This window comes from Pantherophis guttatus, chromosome 6, assembly GCF_059756535.1.
Source record: "Pantherophis guttatus breed Tessera chromosome 6, ASM5975653v1, whole genome shotgun sequence".
Lineage (NCBI taxonomy): Eukaryota > Metazoa > Chordata > Lepidosauria > Squamata > Colubridae > Pantherophis > Pantherophis guttatus.
In genome coordinates this window covers 31,771,991-31,789,659 of record NC_142068.1, presented here as the reverse complement: position 1 = coordinate 31,789,659, position 17,669 = coordinate 31,771,991, and the positions used below count along the sequence as shown (strand labels likewise).

Genomic DNA, 17,669 nt, shown 5'->3' with positions numbered 1-17,669 from the left:
TATTCTAATCAATCACATTTAATAAAAAAGAAGAGGGTGCTTTAAAATATAATTTTTTTAATATCAAAATCACAAATTTAGTAGCTAGTAATAACAATCATAAAGTAAGCTTGGGTACTTAATATAAACATCTTATACAGTAAATAAATATCTTATAATCCTTGGCTGCTGTGACAAGTTAATATGTTACACATCTGCAGAAAAGGATAGGAATCTATCCTGGAAAGGATAGAAAAATAGGAAAGGAGTTTGCTCAGCAATTAATTTAACAGAATGAATAGCTTTCTGTTCTATATTATCCTGCACATATGCTAAGAGCAACAATACAGAGTTATAAAAACTGATCCTAGATACCACAAACTAACAGACCAACTAGATATTAATTCAAGGGCAAAATATAAATGATATTTAATGGAAATTAGGCAGCCTAAACACCTAGGATCAGCAGTAATGAATATTAACATGGTTAATGAGTCATGACAAGGTAGAAAGTCAAGGCCTCCAAGACCAGACACATCTTGACATTTGTAATAAATGGTATAAATGATTTAGGGGAGTCTAGGAGCAATTTAGATCTCTTCAGATCTCATATATCTCCCATATACATCACCTTGAGTTCTCAGGTAAACAGATTATAAAGGGAGGTAATAATGTTGCCTTTCTGTGTATGCTTTACTTAGGGTAAGTTACATTAAACACAAAGAACCATACACTGTATGTAATATGATTTGATTTGGCTTAGCATCATACAGACTATTGTTTATGAAATAGGCAGTAAAATGAGGAGCCTACTGTCAGTTACTCAATATTTCACCAAGATTTAATATGAGGTTTGGATTCTTATTAATTTTGGGGTATTGTATTTCTAATTAACCCAATCATCAAAGCAGATTATAAAATAACAAATAGTAATTTCAGTAATAACTTTTAAAATAAAGAAAAAATATGTTTATTGCTTAACAACATCAATAAAAAGCAAAGGAGGAATATAATAAAATTATACAAAAGGAATTATTTCATTATACATACAACTGCATTATAAATAACTCTTCTAATTTTTTCATGGACTTTAACTTCCATCAGTTCTAATACATTCATGATATAAAACAACCAATAGGCTCAAGAAGACTATAAATATTCCCACATAAATAAGATCTGCTAGAAATTCTAAAAGAAAGAACAATGTCTGCTCTTGCCTATGACTCTTAATATTTTCTTACAGTTGCTATGACTTCTCTCTTTCTACAATTCTTATTAAAACAATAATATATGTTGTGGGCACAAAACTGTTGTGCTCATTTTTGACATTTTTTAAAACAGATGTTTCAGCTTTTCTCTATCATTTGCAACTGAAACAAATCTTACACTTTAAGGCAAACTTAAGATTTAACAATCGGGAATATAAAACAGATATATAAGAGGAATTTCAAATTGTGTGAAATATTAGGCATGTTCCCATAGTGTTCTATATAAGTGGCATATCCTGCTTTTGATCAAATTCTATTCAGTTTGATCATGTTTACCTAATATGCTTTTATATACTTACTCTTTGGAAATAGGTATAAATTAGATGAAAAATCTATTTTTACACAATTATCAACTGCCAACACAGCTAAACTTAAGAAACCTTGCTATTTTACTTCAAAAGAAATATAACATAGTTTTCAAATCTTGTTCATTTATCTTTTGTCTTGGGAACTTATTAAATAATTTATTTCATTTTTGGCAATTAAGTAATCAGAGTATTCTAAAGTTGCTTTGAAGCTCCTTTTTGTTCAGTTCTTTTATTTTTATATCTTGCTGTGCTTAGAGAATATCATTACTTAATATTTGTTAGAAAATTATAGCTATTTTTAGTTTTATTAATAAAGAGGTTTCTTTTTTAAGATCCTATATTGACTTTCTGGCACACAGAACCAATGTAACTGTTAAGGGATTTTGTATTAAATCTTTCCTGGATAAGATTTTATTTATGTGAACTACAATAATGGTATTTCTTACAAACTCCTACATTTCTGTTTGAACCTGACATTGGTTTTAATTATTATAGTTCAGGAAATACTTTTGATACTGATACTGAAGGATGGTAATTGTTTCCTGTATTTGATTTCATTTTTAATGTCCATTTAAGTGGATGACTTCTGTCTGAATTTGCATTGTGGGAATGCAGCTCTCTTGGTCTTGTTTGATCTCTCAGCACCTTTTTATATCTTTCAGCATGATAGCCTCCTGGCCTGCCTACAAGTCTTAGGAGTGAGAAAAAGAATCTTAAATCTGAAGCACTTATTTTAAAAACCTGTTTATTTCTGTAGCATCAAGTAGAAAGTTGCAGAAAAACAAAAGGATACGTTGATAAATGAACTGAAGCAATTAGATTTATGGATTCAGAACAAAAGATTAAAACGATTTGTAAATTGATTGGACTTAATGGAAGTATAAAACATTGAATTTTACTAAAGGGAATATTTTGAGAGAAAGGTAGTAAACTACTTGGCATATTCAAATATGAAAAGAACAAGAGAAAATAATGATTATTATTTCTATTTGAAATGTGAAGTATATGTTTCAATCGCAGAGGAAATTACAAGGAAATTATAAGAGGAAATCGATTCTTTATGCAGGCATTAAATCTCTAGAAGAGTACTTAAAAACAATGCAAACTGGGAAATGTTCAGATCAACAAAATCCAGTAACAAAAGATGAAACAAAAGAACAAAAGAATTGAAATTGAACAAATCCTCAGGACCAAATGGCTTTTCTACAATATATTGTAGATCTTGATCAAACCATCAACCCAGGTAATGAATGATACAACAAGGTCAAGTACTCTTTTCTTCATGACAAAGAGACTTTCATTTCTTTGATTTACAGAAAGGGTAATATTCCAATTCATCCAGAGTTACTAAATCTAGATTATAAACTTTTTACAACAACTCTTTCACAGAAATTAAATGGTCTTTTAAGTGATCTAATATATCTTAATTAAACTGGATTTGTTCCAAAGAGATGTCCCAGAAATATCCCATACATTTTGAAAACCATTGACGATATAAAATATGGACATGGTTATGATTCTGTTTTCATATTCACAACTTTGAAGAGGATGAACTAAAGTTCAAGTGTTCTCACAGAGTATTTACAAAGAACAAGAGATTAAGATAAATAATAAACTTAGATTCCAAAATGGTATTATAATAAAGAGGAGAATTATAATTCTCTTTGATTTTACTGGCATCAGAACCACTGGTAAGGAAGAGATGACAAGAAAAAGAAATTTCAAGAATTAAACTGGTAAATTAAGAATTCAAATAAAACTTGTATAGTGATAATTATACTTACAATTAATCATCCAAGAGATTCATGAGATATATTCAGTAGTACAATTCAGTGTCATATTAAATTAATAAGATTCAGATGATCACATAGCATTTCTCTGAAGTAAAGGCCATGTTGTGGCCCCGCCCTCTGAGCCTGTCCCATCGGAGGAAGAAAGCTCCGAGCATGAGGAAGAGGAGTCAGCCAGGCCTCCCTCTCCAGGCCCCTCCCCTCTGGCATTGTCTCAAGTGCCGGCCGAGGGAGAGGAGACAGCTGATTTGGATCAGAGTGATGAGGAAACATCATTCCTGGACGCACGCCTCCGAAGGCGTGATAAACGTTTGCAGCAGCTTAGGAGGCGTGCTAGGGATTAGAACTGAGTCACTGGACCACACCCCAGAGACTATATAATAGAGGGTGGTGGTCAAGGATCTTTGTGACGAACAAAGCAAACCTTGGATAGTCACTAAAGCCTCGTCCGGAACTGCTGAGAGAAAGATTTAAAGTGTCGGACATTTGGACTCTTGAGTATTTATCTTTCTGTTTTACTTTGAAAATAAAGTCACTTGGCAGACGGTGTGTCTATCGCTGCTAAGTCGGAGATAAGACCTGGGTGCGTTCCAAAGTGTTTCCTTAACCCTCGACTGGCTGTGTTGGTGTGTGTGTGGGTACGGGGACAGATCAGGCCAATATATTCTGAAGTAGTATGTTGTGGTCTACTTTCTCAAGTGCCTTACTGAACTCTATGTTACTATATCCACATCATTTACTCGGTCCACTAATTTATCACATTATCAAAGAAAGCAATAAGATTTGTTTAGCATGACCTGTTTTTAATAAACCCAAACCCTGGCTTCTTGTAATCACTTTGTTCATTTCTAGGTGATCGTAAATCCTCTGCTTGATTATCTTTACCAGAATTTTACCAGCGCTTGATGTCAAGCTGATTGGTGTGTAGCTTCCTGGACTTCTTTTTTTCCCCTTTCTGAAAATTGAAACCATATCAGATAATGGAGAGATTAACTTGTATAGATTCTAAAACTTAAGTCTTAATAAACAAAGATGGAATTTTTCAAGACTTTCTTCAAAACAGTCACAATTACCCAGGGGTTTCAATATCTTCAACTAAATAGCACAATCCAAAAGGAATTACAAAAACAAGGTAGAATATTTCTTTATATAGATATAAATGACTGTCCCTCTGGCTAAAGCAATTCTGGGTAATAAAGTTAAAGTTTAAAAATAAATCACAATATAAATCAGAGGTGGTATTCAGCAGGTTCTGACTAGTTCTGGAGAACCGGTAGCGGAAATTTTGAGTAGTTCAGAGAACTGGTAAATACCACCTCTGACTGGCCCCACCCCCATCTATTCTCTGCTTCCCGAGTCCCAGCTGATTAGGAGGAAATGGGGATTTTGCAGTAACCTTCCCCTGGAGTGGGGTGGGAACAGAGATTTTACAGTATCCTTCCCCTACCATGCCCACAAAGCCATGCCCAATAAGCCACACCATGCCCAACAAACCACGCCCACAGAACCAGTAGTAAAAAAAGTTGAATCCCACCACTGATATAGTTAATAAAACATGCAACACACACTCTAAAAAAATATGCCAGCTGAAAATCTCAAATTAATATAAATCACTTTGACTTCACTAACTTCCTGTTCTCCATACAGGGACAAACAGCCTGGTCTTCAGCATCTTCTAGAACAGGATCCACAACCCCTGGGTCCACGACCTGGTAACAATCTGTGGTCCATTAGGAACCAGGTCGCACAATCCATGGGCAAGTGCATGAAGCTACATTTGTGCAAGTGACAGGTGCCCGCACAAACCTATCCTCTCTTTCCCCCCACCACTGCTGCTGCCGGTCCGTGAAGCTGGAAAGGTTGGGAACCGTGTTCCAGAAGAAAAGCAGGATTGCAGCCAACCTGATCTTAAATAGTAAGGTGTCTCAGAGGGCAGACACCATTAGAAAAAGATCCACTTTCTGCAAAAGGTCATTCTATAACTATAACCTTCCTCCTAAAGCTTGAGCTAATAAGGTGGATAGCATAGAGCCAGGAAGAATGCCTTGAGAGACAGGAGAGAGAAATGTTACCAAGACAATGATCAGATAAAAAAACTTGAATCTAGGACAAGAATGTAAAATATCCCTAGTTCACACACAGAAAAAGGGTGTCAACCCTTAAGCTGACCTGAAGCCATTTTGAGATTTCAGGGTTGCCACACTGGAGCTGAGGGATAGGGAGAGGGAATAGAGATAGCTGGGGTTTTATAGCCCAAACAAAATACTTTTTCCTGGGAACCAAGGACATTACCACAGGTGGCCAGAGAGAGAGGAGGAGTGAAGTTACCACGCAACCGGATGGCACCTTGATTGGACCATGCAACTGATTGTTTGGGAAAGGAGAAAAACTTTTACTTTTAATTAGGTGAAAACCACAGGAATCTTCAGAGTTGATTTTCACCAGAACTGTGCCAATATGATATATTCAGTAAAACTATTATTTGAGGAATCTACCTGCCTCGGAGTTTTGTTTGCTATGGGTGTATTACTTGGAACCCTGACATTGGGACAGATAAAGTATATTCAGATTTGTATGATTCTTTTACTATAGCTTTACAATAGTAACATTGGTTCACCTGGTTTCCTAGTCTTATTTACCTTGAAGAATTAATAAACTCAGGTAGAGACGTGATTGAATTTGAAAAATGTATAATACAAAACCCAGAACATCTCTTGTAGCTTTTTACAAATGGTTACTGAAATACAACTGAAAAATTAACCAAGTTAAAAGCTGCATAACTAATTGGATGCAGGGTCTAAATAAGATAACTGATATGCGATAATAAAAAGTTCAATGGAAGGCAAATATTTCTAAGTAACATACTTAGGAAAAGGACAGAAGATGATTTATTGTTACCAGTGCCGACTGCCAAAACAGGTAATTCATTCTTTTAAAATGGCCAGAAATGCAGTAAGTTGGATTGTTTCCTCATGTTTGATGCGACATTACAAAAGACTCAGAAATTCTGGAAGAAAGTTTATTAAAGAATGAAATAAACCTTGAAAATGAATTATCTTTCCTCCCAGTTGTTTTTCTGGTAAATGTCACCAAACCTTACATTCCTACATTGGCTCTGTATATGATAATAGCTGCCAAGATCTTTATGCCTCTTACTGGAAATCACATTCTTCTTTAGAAGAATGGCAACATAAAATGTTCAAATGTCATTTTTTTCCAGAAATTTGAAGAATAAATCTGATATATAATTTAATTCAACTTGGAAACCACTCACAAGTCCCATTTAGAGACTCACTACACCTGAAGTTTGTCTTTTTCTTAACGTAAGTCTTTGTTAATACATTAGCTCCAGGGGAGGCCAACCTGCAGCTTTTAAGCTTTTTGAAGCCAAGTCCCTAGCACAATGATTATATGATGCACAGCTGAGACCACCTTCCAACCCTGTATCACTGAAACTTGTCCAATCTAAACTTCTAAGAGCAATTTTTCAAATTCCCCACTGCGTTACTAATACAATATTACACATCGAAGCTGAAATTACAAGAGTGGAGACCTCAATATGGCAGGTTATGTTAAATTATTGGCTGAGATTAGCTGTTTCTTTTTTCAGGCTTATTCCTCCTGGTAGATTCCAAACCAGTGAAAGTCGGTAGTTCACAAGAAGAATTTATTCGTATGGCGTTTACCTTGTTACTTTTTCTCTATTTGGGTTATAAGCAAATAACAATGACAATTAGACAGGACCTGTTTCACAAAGCCTATCACACTGGGGCAGGCTATACGCCATAGTTTCACATAGCTAACTATACACTATGCCACCAGCATTGCTGGAAGGAAGTAGATTTTTTTTTTTAATTACAGCACTAATTTTACATTAAAAATATAGAGCCAGTTTGGTAGTAGTTAAAGCACTAGACTAGTAACTGGGACACTGTGACTTCTAGTCCTGCCTTAAGCACAAAGCTCTTTCCCATCCCTGAGAAGGAGACAATGGCAAAACTATTCTTGAAAACCATTAGCTCTTTGATGTAAATCAGACAAGAAGCACAACGATGAGTATTAACTCTACATTTATTGCAAGATTACATGAATAATATCTTGCAAGATTGAAAGTATTTCACCTTGCTTTAGTTTTTCTCCAGAAAACTAGGGCAAGTCATTTCTGAAACACTTCCCACATCTCCTCTCTTTAGCCTCCTTATAGACTGAGAAATCTGTTACATGTCACTTGTCCAGCCTGTAACTCATGTCTCCCAAGGTCATTCCTGAATACCTTTATAAAACCTTGTCAAGAAAACTGCAGACACGAATTCAGGCAGACACTGGGAGACAAAAATTGACCCGAAGGCACCCCTCCTCCCCATTACTAAAACATAAAAGTATTATAGTAAATGCAAAACAAATCAAACAATTATATCATTTTCAAAATACATTTTTAAAACGAGTTTGTTTGCTATTTTTCATTTGTTATTAAATGGTACTTTACACAAAAAGAAAAATAGTAAACATACAACATACTGTACAATGTTATAAAGAATAAATACAAAAGGTAAAATGAGTAAAATGTAAAGACACTGTTAAGGAAGTCCAAAAGTTGTTCGATATATATACTCTGAGCAGTCTATGTTAGACTGTATGTTCACACAGGTATATGGTATTTTTGTCAATATATATAATTTTAAGAATTGACAAAAATACCATATACCTGTGTGAACATACAGTCTAACATAGACTGCTCAGAGTCACATAAGTGAAATGGGCAGCTGCATAAATTTACGAAATAAATAAATAAATTTATCAGACAGAATTCTCTTCCCATTCAATATATGGCCAAACTGCAAATAGAAGAATGGGAAGAAACCAATTACATTGCCTAAGTATCAGTTTGTTTGAATAATGTTGAATTAAACACATTTGTAATGACAATTTAAGAAAGGAGTGCTGTTTTGAATTTTCTTTCTTGTTTAGACTTTCCTTATCCCTTGACTTTCCCATCAGATTCCTGAGTTAATTAAAATCAATATTTTACATCAATTCATTATTTAGTCTTTTGGAGGGAAGAATAAAAAAAAAATCTAGGTTTAAATGAGAATCTCTGTGGAACCAACTGACTAGTTCAGGGGTCAGCAACCTGTGACTCTGGAGCCGCATGTCGCTCTTTCACCCCTCTGCTGTGGCTCCCTGACACTCAAAATATGTGTCACAACCGCCAATGTGCGACATCCGCCCGCCCACAATTTATTGAGCTTTTCAACCCCCAGTAAACCAACCATGGATAAATCCAAGAAAAGAAAAGTTTCAGAAGAAAACAGAACGTTTAATTCAACTACATATGCTAGTTTTGTGGTTGCTCAAGAAATAGTCAGGCATGGGAAGGGTTTTGTGGCTCCCAGTATTTTCTTTTCTGTGGGAAATGGGTCCAAATGGCTCTTTGAATGTTTAAGGTTGCAGACCCCTGGACTAGTTTATCTTTAATTATCTTTAATTTCCCAATCTCAAGAATCACATACCATTTCCAATTCAAGTGAAACAAAACTTGAATCTTCAATATTCAGAATTATCAAATAATAAAATCTCTTATTCTATTTATGTGCAATGCCCAATAAGAACTTTTGCTTTTCCTTGCAAAGTACCGTATTTTTGGGACTATAAGGTGCATAAGACGCACATTAGTTTTTGGGGAGGAAAACAAGAAAAAAAATTCTGCCTCTGCCTACCAGCATCCACCAGTATTCATCTGGCTAGCGTCCTTGCAGCAAAGAGCCAACAGTCTGGTCAGCTTCAGCACGTTATCGCAGCCTGATTCAGCACAAGGAGTTGATTGACAGTTGGATTGGCCTCGCGGAATACCACCAATCAGCTGTTCCAAGCTGCAGGGATCGCCACAGGTCATTGCTGCCTCCATGCGTCGCATTTTTGGCATCTGTGCATTGCATTTTTGGCTTCCGCATGCTCTTTTTTAGACCCGTTCCAGGCTGCCGGGATCACCACAGCACATCACCATGAACATGAACATTAGCTCTATAAAATGCACACACATTTCCACCCTCTTTGGGGGGGGGGAGTGCATCTTATACTCTGAAAAATACGGTAACTTCATATATTGCATCAAAAATATTTTTTTAGATTGCCAAGTCATCCCATGGGGTCAATTAAATGATCCTCTGAATTATACCCAAGGAGTTCCAATAAAGATAGTACTCAATCCTAAGGAGCCATTTCTATATGCAGAAGGGATTGAATGAGAAAGTCAAAAATAATTACATACTTTTAAAAAATGCATTTAAAGGCTTTCATTTCAGGCTTAACATAAGAAAAACAGCCAGTACTTTGGCAACCTTTAGTAACAGATTACTAAAGATTTATCTAGAATTAGAAAAATTAATAGAAATGAAATATGCAGTATCTTGTGGCACAGAAGAAGAACAGAATAATGGAATTACTGCCTATCTCTCTCTCGCTCTCTGCCTCTCCACCCCTGTAAAACTATCTTTTATTGACTCCTCAGTCATCTGTGTTTTATAATTTAGTAATTTTATATATTTGATTTTTGTAATGTTATATTTTTACATTAATGGAACTTTGAAGAAACAGCAGTGGAAACACAAAATAAAAAATCCTATCTGTCTGAGCCGTTAGTTGTAATTTGGACAAAGGTAATTGTGTCCAAGGTAAATATACAAACAAGAAGAATATCAGTGCTACTAACAGTTTTTACAAGATCATGAATAATAATGGAAGTTGAGTAATGGCTTGGAAAATCTGACATTTTCAGATTTTCATTGTTCAGGAAGTAAAAAATAATCTCAGTGGTTCAACACAGGAGAAAAGAAATTAAAAAAAAATACTAGAAAAAGAGAGAGATAACATGAAGAAAAGACTGAAACAGTCAAACAACAGGAATGTTACGAACCAATGATATTGTAAGGTTATTTAAGACCGAAGTCCAGAACCCTTGTCTGCTGAAAAAACATGAGAGCCCCCACACTTGGCAAGTTCACTTTACCAGGTATATAAATAAATGTAGAAATAAACATTGCCATCTTTAAAAGACCACTCCACAAAATCATTATAATTAAGATCCTGAAATGACTTAACTGCAGTAAAGGAATAAACAGATAAAATATTAGTTATATAAGAGATTAAAAGACGACATTAAACATTTGATTGCTACAGTAAATGACAAGATATGTGTAACGCAGGAACAGAAAACATGAAAAATATCAATTGGATTAATAAAGCAAACTGAGTAAATAACATTTAGGAAAATCTTCTTAAGAATCAATAAGGGGAGAAAATAGTATGCTTTATTTAAGATTAGACAAGAAAATTGGAACCTTTATAGTACTAAACTTTCATTGTAATGAACTTGAATCAGCCATTATAGGGCAACAATTTTCAAACCAAGATATTTTAAGTGGGCTAACCTACAGAATGTGCCCAAAATCCAGGATGACTGCTGAGGAAATGAAACTTGGCGAAGTTGTGGCTGCTTGAATGCCATTGGCTGCTACTTACGCTGCTGAGTGGCTGCTGCAGTCATGTGATCTTTATTCTCTCTTTAAGTAAAAAAATGTTTCTGAAATGATGACCCAATGGGGCATGGACTGTCTAGTATAATCTACTAATGAATTTATAAGCAATAAAATAGGTTTGAGTCTAAGTCCAGAGACAACAAATCAGGCATAAATGTAAATGTTTTCTTCAAGTCAAGCTCAGTTTTTGGTAAGTTTATGTACAAAGTCATAACAATATCAAGATAGTTGCTGCTGGCTTCTGAATTATTTTTTAACTTTCCCTACAGCCTTTGCTATCTCTGGTGATTGCTTAGCCAAATAATAACCAGGCCAAATTTTGCTCATCTCCTGCTGTCAGGCGCAAAACGTTCACGTTCACACGTGGTGATCCAATTAATTTTGCCATTACTGCATATTGTCCAAGTTTCAATTCCCATTCTGAGCTCTTTAATTATGTATATGTATTGTAATGTTGTGCTAAAGTTATCCTTGCCACCATATAAAGTGGTGGTATGTTTTGTTAATATGTTTTAGAATTAGGTTACTAAGAAGAATTTTGGTTTCATTTTAAATTAGCTAAATTCCTCTGGATAATCTATAAATTCCTTTGTAGTACTTTTGAAATGTGTTTTACATGTTCACTACATAGAATAAAATGTTCTTTGTGTCTTACGACATTTTCAACATTTATTACCATATGTCTTTCCTGGTGATTATTAATGGAATTATATATCAATTATAAAATATTTTATATCAGTTTTCCCTAATATTATAATCTAGGGTAGATTTTATACCATTGTCCCATAATTGCTCCCATCATTGTGCTATAGCTTGTTTCTTTACACTTTTGCATCCATTTTATCATGCAATTTTTTTTCTTTGTTCTGTCCCACTATCATAATTGAACAACAGTTTATATATGCATTTTAGTAAATGTTCTGGTTCTATGGCCAGATAATAATATATTATTATCATTCCAATAATTCCAGTAGATCACCAAACATAATATATTCCACCACCCTACAAGATAGAATTCTTTACCTGTTCAAAAAACTGCTTCATCAATTGTTTAAAGCAGATGTTTTAAGCTTCATGTTTTATGTCATCAATATCCATTCTAAAAATTCTGAATGAATTGGTGAAGTGCATAATAAGTATGATTCATATGTTAGCTGTATAAGCAATACTGATTACTCGATATATAGTATTAGAAAGTCTATGATATAATGTAAAGCATGTACAGTATTTCATTATGCTACTGATATGATAGCAGGCATAATAGAAAAATGAAAATGATTATTAGAGAAAAATAAATTAGAAAATAGAACACTAAAACACTCTGATGTATTGAATTTTTTTTGTTAATAATTTCCTTACAAAGCTTTTCTCAAGGCCTTTCAACTATGAATACAGGAAGGCAAATCATAGTGTTTGAAACTCTTGAAGTATTTCTTGAAGCAAACAATTTACAGAGTAATGACCTGTAAATTATGCAAAGCAGCCTTTTCAATGGATTCAATAGACTTTTTGAGTACTTTAAAAGGAAAGAACCTTTTCTAAGCATTTATATAACTCATGATGCATAAACAGAAGGACACTTTATTTGCCATAAAGACAATCTGAATTGCTTGGTTTTACACCTAACTCTTAAGGGCATCCTTTCAAAATCACATTCAGAGGTTAATTAACATTGGCAAGACATAGAAAACATAGTAAACATGCTGATCTACATGTTCAAACATTAAGTTATAATTTAAGGGAAACATGGGAAGATGTGAATATATATTTTAAAAACACAAAATAATTCAAATATATTTAATATTTTTATAATCAAACTTTGGAGAGTGGAAAACAAATCTTTCTTCCTTAGCATCTCAGTGAAAAACAAAAATTAGTTTACAACCAATTTGATCCACCCATATACTAGAAATTTAGTTTCTCATCCATGATCGTTTCTTCTTGATCTTGATTCAGTATGGTGGTTTTCAATCCTTTCTCAAAATGACAGACCTAGGTGCAAATATTTGGGAAGGAGGGTAATGCAACAAAAAGCATTTCTCGTGATATCTACAATTGTATTCAACAATCCTAAAATCATATAAGTTTTAAGTTTCATGGAATGACTGGTGGGAGGAAATGCTTTTAGATCTAGCAAGAAAGCTTCCGCCATCTGAAGAGTGTCTCCACACATCAAGGTGAAGGAAACTCATTAGATTACTTTGGAGATAGTCCCTCTCCCAGCCCTATCAGACTCACAGGTTTGTTATGAAGAAAATGAAAGAGGGAACTCTGTATATATTGTCATGAGCTGCAGTAGGGCTAATAAATAAAATTGTAATTGTATCTGTTGGGAAATAGGAAAATACAAAAACAAAAATCATGGAGGACAACAAGCTGGGCAGAAATTTCAACACCATGGGGAGGTTATAATCAGGAACTATTGCTCCAGAAAGATGAAGTTCCATTAAAAAGCCATTTATTTTTTTTAACCATCAACAAGATACCTTTTAAATATAATGATCATATCAACTTGTCTGGTATCTCCTTTCAATCTGCAGCCGATCCTACTTCTGCTACCAAAACCTATACCTTTATCTTCTCTTGTTTCTTGAAAATCTTAGAGAAGAACAAACACTCAATTGTAAACAAAAGTTCTTCTAGGAAGACCTATAGCTATGTTGGTGGCTCTGGGGTGTTTCCGATGGCCTCACATACAGTATCTCCTTTATTCTGCCACCTGGTCAAGGGGACAGGAATCCTTCACTGGGAAAATCAGGCATTTTGTTTTGCAGGAAAGCTTGAGTATCTATTGTGTCTGGGTCGCTTTGAAACAAATTGACTTGATAATTCAGCTTTTCCGATAGTACAAAAAATCAGTCCAGTTTGATCAAATCAAATCAGTCATAATCTTAACTCTTGCAACAAAATGTAAAATAATTTAAATATACTTATTAGTGTTCTTTAGTTTACAATGATTTCATGCAATAACATTTAGGATTAATTATATAAAAGCATACAATAATGAGAATTGAACAAAGTGGATATAAATGGCTAAAACATATCTCAGGTTGTAATTCTTTCTTCTCTAGACATTACACTTTACTGGTGTTTAAAATAGCAATTTACCTTTGTTAACTTCCAGAAGGCAGCACAATTCATACAACACTCTCTTTCTTCAAACACAGAAGGAAACCTAGGAACAGTCAACACCTAATTTACAAGATTCACTTGGTTTAAAAGAGTTCCATTTATTTCTCCTCGGTTTGATCCAGCCTCCCACAAACTTGCATTGCAGAAAGAGGGGCACTGTGACATAAAACGCAGAACTTCTTTTTCCCAAGTTATTTCATAAAGTCTTTAATTTTCAGTATTTCACACAGTAGCCTTTTGTTCTTTTCTTATCCCTGTATTCATAAATGCAACATCTTACATAATATTGGGAGGGGGAGGGAGAAAGAGAAAGATTACCAACCTTTTTGCCATGTTAAAAATATTCAGTAAATTTAGTCTGATAAAATTAGCATCACTGATTAGCAACCTATGCCTAGGCATAATTATGCAGAAGTAAAAGCCATTAGTTTTATGAAATTATTTCCAAGTAAACATGCACAGAAATGTAGTACATTGCAGCCTTATTCTAAAACCAAACCCATCATCATCATCCCCACCATCATCATTCTATTCCTCCTCCTCCTCTTCATCTTTTTTCCTCAGAAAGAATGAAAGACAAATATCAATGCACCATTTTAAAGACCAGAAACAAATGAGCTGTTTTCTTTTCTAGACCAAACTGGGTTGATATAACATTTCATAACAGATGTTAGCGAAAGTTGTATTCTTTATACTAAAACATAGATTTGAGGGGGGGGGGAATAGCAGTTCTAGTTGTTTTATTTATCTATTTTAATTTCAATAAAAATGGGAAACCATATGATTACCCAAAGTCTGTGAACAAGCCCTCATTTGGCTATTAGTGACAAAAATCACTAGTATATTGCTTAACGCATTGTAAGCTGCCCTGAGTCTCTGGAGAAGGGCGGCATATAAATCAAATTTAAAAAAAAAAATATTCATCACTAGAAAAAAAAATCTGTATGTGAAAGTACCAAGACCCTGTTGGAAAACATCATTAAGCTCTAAAATACTTTTAATTTTGAGCAGAACAGAATTCTGTCAACCAACAATTTGCCATACTGTATCCTGGAAGGCACTTCTGCAACTGTCATTCTAACAACCCCAAGCAGCATAATTCAGGCAGCTCAAAAAGAAGAGTCCAAATTGGCATCTTCGGTGGCATCTCTTAGAAATACAAGGCTGCCTTCACATAGCACGCTCAACCTGCTTACTTAATCAACCCATTTTCTGATTCACACGGCACAATGAATCATAAAGTGAGTCCAGGGTTTGCATAATATGAAAAGCCATAAATAATAATAATAACCAAGGTTACACTAAACCACACTTAGAACTATTTTTTAAAAATCTTTAGTTAAAGTGGTGCAAAATCATTTACATAGGAAGGGTGGTCATATGGAAAGGTTTTTGGTGAGCGCATAGAATATGCCCTTCAAGTTCAGCACTCCAAGCATTTGCCCTTGTTAGCGCTTATGTGTGAAGGCCACGGGACTCGGTTCCACAGAGAGGTCTGGCTCGGTCCGTGTAACAGACGAGCGATCCGTCACGGATCACGGTGGATGATTGCACAATGAGTCGCGTGCCCCGGATCGGACGTAGAAACCGAAATGAGAGCGGTCGGATCAGGATTCTGCATGTAGGAACTCCAACCACACTTAGGGACCAGTGCAAAGCAACGCAGAGCGACCGCCAAGGAAGATCACGGCTGCGGAGCGAACCAAAATCACTACGCGATCTACGGGGTGGAGGAGATTTGGGGGTGGGGGGGGAGGTGATGGATAGGATGGAAGGAGGAAGAATCCGCGAAAGCACGGGCCGATCGAGTCCAAGGCGCGGGGGCGGCAGGTGGAGGACGAAAAGACATCCGAGACAGAAGCCTAAGAAGGCGGAGATGAAGAAGGACAGGCGAGCGCTTTGCAAGGCTCGGACTGATTAGACCACAAGGTCCCCCCACCCCCACCCCCCAAGGGAAGGCGCCCCATTCCCCGGCTTACCTGGCATTCGGTGCCGGTGACCCCCGGGCGACAGAGGCAGCTATAAGCAGGCTGAGGCAAAAGGAAAAGCAACGGCAGGCGGTGGGGCGCGGCGGGCAGTTTGGCTAAGACCGGCGTGCAGGTGCCGTTGTTCTTGCAGGGCTGGTTGAGGCAGGGGTCCGCCGCGCTCTCCAGAGACGAGGCGGTGGGCCCGGCGAGGGAGGCGCGGCGCTGGGCCAAGCAGAACAGCATCAAGAGGAGCGGGACGGCACGAGACATAATGGCGCGGGCCGCCCCGGGAAGCAAAGCAAGGAGCGCGCCCGGCTCGGTGCTCCAGTTACCGGCAAGAAGGAAAGGCTGAGGAGACGGCAGCGCTTACAGCGGCTTCCCAGCTCTGACAACGTGCGGGCGGAGACTGGGGAGGGAGTGGTCGGGCATGGCCACACGTCAGCGCCAGCCATCGGCAGAGGGCGCTGCTGGGACCTTGACGCTGGGAGCCCACCGACGGGAAGAGGGGCGCAGCTGGCCGGGCAAGGACATGGTGGCGGACGCCCGGGGCGAGGAGAAGGCGAAAGCCAGAAATGGCAGCGCCTGCGCGCTGGGCAGCCTGCGGAAAACGGAGCTGGTCGTAGGGAGAGGTCGTAGCCAGAGGGCGAGGAGAGGTTGGGGGGGGGAATCGGGAACTGCCTAGTGGACCAGCATCTTCACACAGACGCTGATTTGGTGACCCTAGGCCTGCCTTACTTCCTGAGATCTTAGCCGACCTCGCAAATTAAATCACCTCACCTGGCCTGAGCTTCTTGGCTGGACACCGGGCAAAATGAATTTAACTATCATACCTTCAAAAATGTTGCATGATCCGTGGTCGAAAAGAATAGTCATGCTAAAAATGAAATTGCCTAATCACCTGGCAGTTCTAGAAACAATAAGATACACAGTTAATCAACGTAATGAATGCCTTTTTAGAATTGATAACATACAGAAAAAATAAAAAGGAGGAGGACAAAACCAGTATATAACCCATTCATAACCCAGTCATTAAAAAAAAAGAAATCATTATTAAACCTTGATCTTACAATATTATATTGCATTGATAAAGAACAGACAGGCAGTCACATATTGTTTGGGGTAAATTTATTCATTAAATTTATATACTGCCCATTTTACTGTCTACAGCAACTGTCACTTGCTGTCTAAGTGATTGTACAGCATGGTAATACTGTCTATATTGAAAATATGCTGTGGCTATACTTAGAAAATCCATAGTTCATTGTATGATGACAAAAATCTAAAATTTTGGGATATAACATTTCTGGATATTAAGTCAAAATCCAGTAATGGTGAAAAAAAAGTTATCATTTTCATAAATCCTGCCCATCATTCTACATTTCTAACATATCAAATTAACTCACAGACATTAACATTCTATGAGATGTCTAGGGGACAGGGTGGCTCAATGGCTAAGACGCCGAGCTTGTCAATCGAAAGGTCAGCAGTTCAAATCCCTAGTGCCGCGTAACGGGGTGAGATCCCATTACTTTTCCCAACTTTTGCCAACCTAGTAGTTTGAAAGCACGTAAAAAATGCAAGTAGAAAAATAGGGACCATCTTTAGTGGGAAGTTAACAGCGTTCCGTGTGCCTTTGGCGTTTAGTCATGCTGGACACATGACCATGGAGATGTCTTCAGACAGCGCTGAC

At 36.7% G+C, this 17,669-nt stretch overlaps 1 protein-coding gene across 1 annotated transcript in view; it reads right to left on the bottom strand.

Moving 5' to 3' along the window:
• The window catches only part of DNER (delta/notch like EGF repeat containing), a 111,119-nt gene extending 94,566 nt beyond the window's left edge, over nucleotides 1–16,553 (bottom strand). Inside the window, exon 1 of the mRNA XM_034439339.3 lies at nucleotides 15,992–16,553. Coding sequence (XP_034295230.1) covers nucleotides 15,992–16,249 — 258 coding nt within the window. The 5' untranslated portion in view covers nucleotides 16,250–16,553. The remainder of the gene's footprint in view (nucleotides 1–15,991) is intronic.
• Nucleotides 16,554–17,669: the final 1,116 nt, after the last annotated feature.